Source organism: Amphiura filiformis, chromosome 18 (assembly GCF_039555335.1).
Source record: "Amphiura filiformis chromosome 18, Afil_fr2py, whole genome shotgun sequence".
NCBI lineage: Eukaryota > Metazoa > Echinodermata > Ophiuroidea > Amphilepidida > Amphiuridae > Amphiura > Amphiura filiformis.
The window spans coordinates 14859347-14869029 of record NC_092645.1 but is presented as its reverse complement, the minus strand read 5'-3'; the positions used below and the strand labels follow the sequence as shown (position 1 = coordinate 14869029).

At 39.0% G+C, this 9683-nt stretch overlaps 1 protein-coding gene across 1 annotated transcript; it reads left to right on the top strand.

The window, feature by feature from the left end:
- The first annotated feature begins 217 nt into the window (after positions 1 to 217).
- Positions 218 to 8399, top strand: LOC140139906 (CCN family member 5-like). Its single transcript, XM_072161679.1, has 3 exons — positions 218 to 853; positions 1627 to 1873; positions 6927 to 8399. Exons 1-3 carry the CDS (start codon positions 761 to 763, stop codon positions 7082 to 7084), a joined length of 498 nt encoding a protein of 165 aa, XP_072017780.1. The 5' UTR covers positions 218 to 760; the 3' UTR covers positions 7085 to 8399.
- Positions 8400 to 9683: the final 1284 nt, after the last annotated feature.

Below are 9683 nucleotides of genomic sequence, written 5' to 3'. Positions count from 1 at the left end.
AATAATAATAGTATATCCTTCTTGCTTATGATTATCATGATGAGCATTCTACCGGGGCATTCCACCAGTCATTCCAGTCACTCGGATAAGCTGGTGTGGTAAGCTCCTGGTAATCAGGACCTAAACTGTTCTGACATCACTGACGCCCACTGAAGCAACGAAGAACTGCACCAAAGTGGAATATCTGTGAATATCTCATTAATATAGGGATTATAGGCCTATCTGTATTTATGGAAATCCCAATTCATAGGAGACGGGGATGAGACAACCAACTTTTATCTGAACTTATCAGGCATTGAACCAATGCTGAATTTGACAAACAACTCCGTCTTTTCTGCTTGCCGATGAATTGATGAAATACACGTTTATGAAGTTAATTTGTTGGTGTACCACATTATGAGAATTATTATGATTTGCGTATTAAATGCATATTTGATTATAAATAGTTGCTCAACATACTGACATGAACTGAAATGCTCAGAAATATCACAGTCGATTTTGGGATGTTTTTGAAAGAGGGAACCTCGCTGTCTAGGCTGAGCACGAAACTTCTCAACACAAAACATTTTTAATTTCATCGGACTTCGCCAGGGATTTGCGCCTAATTAACCTTTTTCATCACGCGGCGGTATGTTAACATTCATTACTTCAGGTGCGAAAGGTTGAAAATTAACTGCGGTGTATTTATGTAAACTGTTAACCTTCGTGTGTTAAAAGCCTGGAGCCGAAATTTGTCGCTCTGTTGGAATTAACTGATTTGATGGACAAAATGGCGACGTCACCATGGCAATATACATTTTTACAAGGAAGCTGTGTACTTATTCTTCTTTCATTTTTACATCAAGCATGTCAGGTAGGCCTATGGTATTAAAATGGTCACTTTTTAGTAGTATAGTACAAGTCATACCTAGATTTTTTTCTCATGTCGCATTCTATACATAAATTATAACTGTATTTAGAAATCAACGATTCTTGTACTAAAAGAATAGCGTGTGAATCACCACTTTTGCTCATTTTTCCCATTACAATGATCAAAAGTGGGAGAAAAATTGACAAAAGGTCCACTGTTTAGTTATCACTTTTTTACAAAAATATCTGCGAAAGCGCAGGTCCGCTTTTTGGAATTCCATCACCCCCAATAAATCCTGCATACAGGTTTGGTATGAATTATGATCTTTCGTCTTCCAGAGGTTTTTAAAGAGGTTATGGACCTTTCAGGATATCGCTAACTTGACAGAAAATAAATGTGTTCCTTTGGTGAAAAAAAAGCATTGGAATTGGTTTTTTTTAAATTATGTACCGATGTTTGTTATTAAACTTGATCTTTTGGTTTATCATGCATGAATCAGGGAAGTGGCACTAGGCCTGCATGAATGTAGACATATATAGGCCCTACGCCGTCTGATAAATAAACCACATTGTCTTTTTATAGGCCTACCAGTCCTGTTATCGTGCCAAAATATCGATGGTCATTTTAGTGACATGGCTTATGTTACAAAATAACAAAGAATAGATAGGCCGCCTATAGAAGTGTTTATAATGTTCAAGATATTAGGGCCCGTATGTTTTCGGCAACTGTCAAATCATAGTAGGTCGATGATCAAATCTTATTTATTTTCATGCTAGGTTTTCGGAGATTGCCAAATCCGTGGTCGAACTTTCGCCAGTGGTGAGAGCTTCAATTTATCGTGCCGAGAACGCTGTCTTTGTCAAGGATCTGCGTATGGATGCATCCAGACATGTCCAGAGGAAGACATATTGCCTTCTAAAGACTGTAAACAACCAAGACTTCTTACAATACCTGGACAATGTTGTAGACAATGGATATGCGCTGGGAATGTGTACACGGGGAATGGATACAAACTTAAACCAGGTACGTATTGTTTAGGGGTCACAGGTAAAAGAAGGTCACTCAAAAATCAATCGAAAGACCACCTCCAAATCAGGGAAAAGAACACCAATCCCAAATCAAGGAAAAGGCCACTCCCAAATCAAGGAAAAGAAGGTCACTTCCAAATTAAGGAAAAGAAAGTCACTCCCAGATCCAGGAAAAGAAGGTCACTCCCAAATCAAGGAAAAGAAGGTCGCTCCCAAATCAAGGAAAAGAAGGTTACTCCCAAATCAAGGAAAAGAAGGTCACTCCCAAATCAAGGAAAAGAACGACAATCTCAAATTAAGGAAAAGAAGGCCAATCGCAAATCAAGGAAAAGGACACACCCAAATTAAGGAAAAGAAGGTCAATCCCAAATCAAGGAAAAGGTCACTCCCAAATCAAGGAAAAGAAGGTCACTCTCAAATTAAGGAAAAGAAGGTCACCCCAAATCAAGGAAAAGAAGGTCACTCCCAAATCAAGGAAAAGAAGGTCACTCCCAAATTAAGGAAAAGAAGGCCAATCCCAAATCAAGGAAAAGAAGGCCACTCCCAAATCAAGGAAAAGAAGGCCACTTCCAAATCAGGTAAAAGAAGGTCACTCAAAAATCAATCGAAAGACCACCTCCAAATCAGGGAAAAGAACGCCAATCCCAAATCAAGGAAAAGGTCACTCCCAAATCAAGGAAAAGAAGGTCACTTCCAAATTAAGGAAAAGAAAGTCACTCCCAAATTAAGGAAAAGAAGGCCAATCCCAAATCAAGGAAAAGAAGGCCACTCCCAAATCAAGGAAAAGAAGGCCACTTCCAAATCAGGTAAAAGAAGGTCACTCAAAAATCAAGGAAAAGGTCACTCCCAAATCAAGGAAAAGAAGGTCACTTCCAAATTAAGGAAAAGAAAGTCACTCCCAGATCAAGGAAAAGAAGGACACTCCCAAATCAAGGAAAAGAAGGTCACTCCCAAATCAAGGAAAAGAAGGTCAATCCCAAATTAAGGAAAAGAAGGTCACTCCCAAATCAAGGAAAAGAAGGTCGCTCCCAAATCAAGGAAAAGAAGGTCACTCCCAAATCAAGGAAAAGAAGGTCGCTCCCAAATCAAGGAAAAGAAGGTCACTCCCAAATCAAGGAAAAGAACGACAATCTCAAATTAAGGAAAAGAAGGTCAATCCCAAATCAAGGAAAAGGTCACTCCCAAATCAAGGAAAAGAAGGTCACTCCCAAATCAAGGAAAAGAAGGTCACTCCCAAATCAAGGAAAAGAAGGTCAATCCCAAATTAAGGAACAGAAGGTCACTCCCAAATCAAGGAAAAGAAGGTCGCTCCCAAATCAAGGAAAAGAAGGTCACTCCCAAATCAAGGAAAAGAAGGTCGCTCCCAAATCAAGGAAAAGAAGGTCACTCCCAAATCAAGGAAAAGAACGACAATCTCAAATTAAGGAAAAGAAGGCCAATCGCAAATCAAGGAAAAGAAGGACACACCCAAATTAAGGAAAAGAAGGTCAATCCCAAATCAAGGAAAAGGTCACTCCCAAATCAAGGAAAAGAAGGTCGCTCCCAAATCAAGGAAAAGAAGGTCACTCCCAAATCAAGGAAAAGAAGGTCACTCCCAAATCAAGGAAAAGAACGACAATCTCAAATTAAGGAAAAGAAGGCCAATCGCAAATCAAGGAAAAGAAGGACACACCCAAATTAAGGAAAAGAAGGTCAATCCCAAATCAAGGAAAAGGTCACTCCCAAATCAAGGAAAAGAAGGTCACTCTCAAATTAAGGAAAAGAAGGTCACCCCAAATCAAGGAAAAGAAGGTCACTCCCAAATCAAGGAAAAGAAGGTCACCCCCAAATTAAGGAAAAGAAGGCCAATCCCAAATCAAGGAAAAGAAGGCCACTCCCAAATCAAGGAAAAGAAGGCCACTTCCAAATCAGGTAAAAGAAGGTCACTCAAAAATCAATCGAAAGACCACCTCCAAATCAGGGAAAAGAACGCCAATCCCAAATCAAGGAAAAGGTCACTCCCAAATCAAGGAAAAGAAGGTCACTTCCAAATTAAGGAAAAGAAAGTCACTCCCAAATTAAGGAAAAGAAGGCCAATCCCAAATCAAGGAAAAGAAGGCCACTCCCAAATCAAGGAAAAGAAGGCCACTTCCAAATCAGGTAAAAGAAGGTCACTCAAAATTCAATCGAAAGACCACCTCCAAATCAGGGAAAAGAACGCCAATCCCAAATCAAGGAAAAGGTCACTCCCAAAACAAGGAAAAGAAGGTCACTTACAAATTAAGGAAAAGAAAGTCACTCCCAGATCCAGGAAAAGAAGGTCACTCCCAAATCAAGGAAAAGAAGGTCACTCCCAAATCAAGGAAAAGAAGGCCAATCCCAAATTAAGGAAAAGAAGGTCACTCCCAAATCAAGGAAAAGAAGGTCGCTCCCAAATCAAGGAAAAGAACGACAATCTCAAATTAACGAAAAGAAGGTCACTCCCAAATCAAGGAAAAGAAGGTCGCTCCCAAATCAAGGAAAAGAACGACAATCTCAAATTAAGGAAAAGAAGGCCAATCCCAAATCAAGGAAAAGAAGGACACACCCAAATTACAGAAAAGAAGGTCACACCCAAATTACGGAAAAGAAGGTCAATCCCAAATCAAGGAAAAGGTCACTCCCAAATCAAGGAAAAGAAGGTCACTCTCAAATTAAGGAAAAGAAGGTCACCCCAAATCAAGGAAAAGAAGGTCACTCCCAAATCAAGGAAAAGAAGGTCACTCCCAAATCAAGGAAAAGAAAGACACATTCAAATTAAGGAAAAGAAGGCCAATCCCAAATCAAGGAAAAGGCCACTCCCAAATCAAGGATAAGAAGGTCACTCCCAAATCAAGGAAAAGAAGGTCACTCCCAAATTACGGAAAAGAAGGACACACTCAAATTAAGGAAAAGGAGGTCACTCCAAAATCAAGGAAAAGGCCACTCCCAAATCAAGGAAAAGAAGTTCACCCCCAAATCAGGGAAAAGAAGGCCACTCCCAAATCAGGGAAAAGAAGGCCACTCCCAAATCAGGGAAAAGAATGCCACTCCGAAATCAAGGAAAAGAAGGCCACTCCCAAATCAAGGAAAAGAAGGCTGCTCCTAAAACAAGGAGAAGGCGGCCACTCCCAAATCACTGAGGAAAAGGCAGCCACTTTTAAATCAAGGAAAAGAAGGCCACTCCCAAATCAAGGAAAACAAAAATCCAAGTTGGTATACACTAATCCGACGAGCCAAGTGATGGGCAGAATTCATTCCACCATTTCTGAGGGCCATCCGCACCAAACTGGTGTTGTAAATTCCCAATTGGGTGGATTAGCCCTGCTTCAAAATCAATCTCAGAGGGGACTTATTTCTTTTGATGTGTTTATACGCATCATCAGATTATTGGAATTGTAATGGAAAGATAATCTGCACCACTTACAAATGAAGACTGATGCAGTTATCTTTTGGCAAATAATGATGATTTTAAGCATATCTTAAGGGGGTACTACACCCTTAGTCAATTTTGTGCCTATTTTTGCATTTTCTAAAAATTATAGCACATTGGTGACAAATACGATATGTATGTTATAGGGGTAAGGACTACAACTACTGTACTGAAAATTCAGCAACTCAAAGCAAGTAGTTATTGATTTATTGATCAAATACTGGTTTTCCCTCATTTTAACTGCTGTTGTCTGTGCCGAAATAAAATTTCCAGTGCAGTAGTTGTAGTCCTTGCCCCTATAATATACATATCTTACTTGTCACCAATGCACTATAATTTTTGAGAAAAAATGCAAAAATAGGCAAAAATTGGGCAGGGGTGTAGTACCCTTGACGATTTATAATGTTTTAAACATTCTTGTGTTTGCTAGGTTTTTAATTTGAAATCCCACATTTGTTATAATTTTTCACTAGAAAATATGAACACACAGCCTGTGTGACATCACTCCCAGAACAAAATATTCATTTACTGACATGATCGTATTCTGGGTCTGAACTGTTTCCATTCGAAATCCTGATGGCAAACTGGACAAATAGAAGCTACATGTAGTGTGTGTACAATACAACCCGTTACTTTCCTACATGTATTTGTCCAGGATGACAATTTTTACATCCTTGTCTGTTTACAAACAGAGGAAGACAAAAGACCTTTGAAAACTGTTTGATAGATAGGTCGTTAAATTGTGCATTTATGTCCATTCTGGCTTGCCATAAGACCATGCAAAAGCAACCACCGACTCCGAGCCCGACTCATTGGGTGGATATTTTCGTAAGTGGACCAAAACAGGCCAACTACGTATAATTTGGTTGTGTCAATATTGAATCATTTTACTTGTAGTAAATTCAAGTGTGTTTATTTTGTTTCAATCTGTTTCCAGAAGAATTGCATGTAAACATTGGCGATGAAATACAGGTCCTGGAGAGTATATTTTGAATTATGTGTGCCATGACAGTTTTGAATATCAACCAACATGGTCGCAAGGTCTTCATCAACTACAAAGGATATACATGTAGCACCCAATTTAATGTGTGGGTACCACTTTCTCTAGCCCGACAACCAATTAATGAAGATTCATCAATGAGCAAACGAATAACACTGTCACCTCCTCATGGGGCTACTTTCAACACTGTCACCTCCTCATGGGGTACTTTCAACAAGAATCGCAAAATGCTTATGTTGCTGGAGATATTGTCTTTTGTGATAACAACATGCCTAATGTAACTTGCAAGTACAATGATCCTTTCTGCCATACCCTAATTCCCAATTGGGTGGATTAGCCCTGCTTCAAAATCAATCTCATATTGTATTGCATTGTAAACTTTCAGCATCCTTTTGTCACACAGGTGATGGAACAATTTAAAATAACCGCAAAGCCGGCATCATTTCAAATTTCAGGTAGTTTCAGGTTTCATCAATAAGCCATTGAGGTGTAGGAATGCGTGGAATCGGATTTGTGTATAGAAGGGGTGTGTGTTTGTGTGTGTAGGCTACTTGAGTGTAATCTGTTGAAAAAAACCCAACTAATTCTTATATTAATTTGTTCTTGATTCCATTGCAGCTACTAAACCTCGTTGTCCTGCATACTCATCACCATGGACACGATGCTCTAAGACGTGTGGTATTGGTGTAGTAACCAGAGTAACTAGTGATAAGCAATGTCAGATGAAAACAGAATCAAAACTTTGTCAATTACAATCATGTGAATCAGTGAGGTGATATCTGTGGTACATACAACCTCCACAAATCAGTCATATTTCACCATGGACACAATTAAACTGCTACCCTCACTCGTAAACTGACTGGGTTGATGACTGAGAAAATATGTGGAAAAAAAGTGTCAGACTTTGCAGCCAGATTCTCAACCAGATGCAACTGAAACTCTCAAACGTCAGAGCAGCGCCACTCCTGAGTTAACTTGAATTCAACTCCTAGCGATCTGCGGCTTTTGTCAAAGCGGTGGAGTGATAGATCGGCTTGCTGCTGGTCACAACTAACGTTTCTGGTGTGCAGTGCAAAATTGTTATCAAATCGGCAAGCGACAGGAAAGTATGAAACCAGCATAAGGCATACCCTCAGGCCTGATTTGTATCACCAAAGTCAGTAAGATGGACTCAATGCTGACTTCAACATAAATCTCTGACGGCATTACCTTTTTTATTTTGCAAATCTGAAGTTTTACAAAGTGTCACAAAATGTGAACCAGTGTAACATACACTACAATTTCAAACTTTTGAGTTTGGGACGTGAATAGTGATTAGTGGGCCAAATGGCCCAGAAAGATTTTGGCTTATTTCGAGCACTGCAGTGCAACACATATTGTATGTGGTTCTATTACCCTCACGCAATCTGATTTGTCAAAATGCGTCAGGTGAAAGCACTATATGTGACCAGATCTGATCCAATCAGGCTAATATGTCGGCAATGATGAAACTGAGATATAGGTCAAAAAGTGAGGAGAAAAAAACCCAATGAAAAATGTAAGAAAATGGACATAAAGGTTCATAACTTTGCAACCAAGTATTCAAGAGCCCTGGAGAGTCGACATTAGTAAGTGTAGGTACTGCATGAGCAAGTTAGTAATGGTAGTATTAGTAACTCAATTTGCAAAATTCCGGACTTTGGCCATGTGGATCAGATTGGGGGTCATACATTGTGCTCTAAATGTGTATGGAACACAATAAAGCTACCGATGTTTTTATTCTCCCGGATATATGGAAAAATCCAATACAATTCTCATAAATTCATTTTGGTTACTCTACAATAGTCTCAAATGAGAACAAATGCCAATTATCATAGCAGTTTTTATTTTCATCATGTTTTAATATGTATGTATTTAATATGGCAAAATAAAGTCATAATGTTATGTTGACACAATACAAGTTTGCATCTGAATGTTATTATGTGCCCCACTCAGGCCGGATTTACCTTTTTGGGGGCCCTGGGCCAGGCCAAAATTAGGAGGCCTCCAAACGCACCGTGAGGAAGGCGTGTGCACTCAAGTGGCCAAGTTTTTAGATTTTACTAGGACATTTGCGCGCGAAACGCGATAAAAATTTCAATCTTAGCCCAAATTGAAGCTGAATTTTGCTATAGGCCTATGGGGCCAGTGCGCGCGAAGCGTGCAAAATTTTGCAATTTTTGTACCCTATTTTGGCCCAAAACATAGTGTTTTTCAGCTAAAATGGAAGATGCACACTGCACATGGCAATTTTTGGGGCCCGGGCCCATCTGGCCCTATGGTAAATCCGGCCCTGGCCCCACTTTATATCTACAGTCGAGTAGAATTTACATTGATGACAATCATCAAATTTCAAGATCTGATGTCGACAAAGCAATACAGTCAAAATATTAAGTTCAGAGACCACATTGTGCATCATCTACTGAAACCAAAATATTACCATATAAACACATCAAAAGAAATAAGTCCCCCTCTGAACATGTCGTCATAACATTGTAAGGTTTTGTTTTGTACCAATAAAACTAACTTTGAAATAATTACTAGTATATGACGGTTTACTAAGTGCTGTGTGAAAATGAGAGATTTCCATGACTTCAGGGCTGAATGAGCCTAAATTGAAGGCAAAAACTGCCCTTTTCAAAAGTCACAAAGTAGGCCTATGCTTGTCACAAAAGTTGATTCATGGCTTGTTACTAATGGAAAACCCCATGTGTTTGAGTGCAGTTTAAAATCCTCACCAAGTGAACATTTACTGTAATGTGTGTGTATCGATTCTTGATCATTCAGCCATGCACATCCCCCTTGATGCAGAGTTCAGCACAGTGAGTTGTAAGATGGCCAGTTCCATTCCTTTTTCCAATACGCTTTGCAGTTAACAAGCATAGCCCTACTTTGTGACTTTTGGAAAGGGCAGTTTTTGCCTTCAATTTGGGTTCATTCAGTCATTCAGTCACGGACATCTTAAATTTTCACAAAACCCGGGCACAAAACACTTAGTAAACAATCATATACTAAGTAAACAATCATATACTAAGTAATTATTTCTAAGTAAGTTTTATTGGTACAAAGTTTTACTTTACGATGTTATGATGAACTTTTCAGAGGGGACTTATTTCTTTTGATGTGTTTATACGCATCATCAGATTATTGGAATTGTAATGGAAAGATAATCTGCACCACTTACAAATGAAGACTGATGCAGTTATCTTTTGGCAAATAATGATGATTTTAAGCATATCTTAAGGGGGTACTACACCCTTAGTCAATTTTGTGCCTATTTTTGCATTTTTCTAAAAAATTATAGCACATTGGTGACAAATACGATATGTATGTTATAGGGGTAAGGACTACAACTAC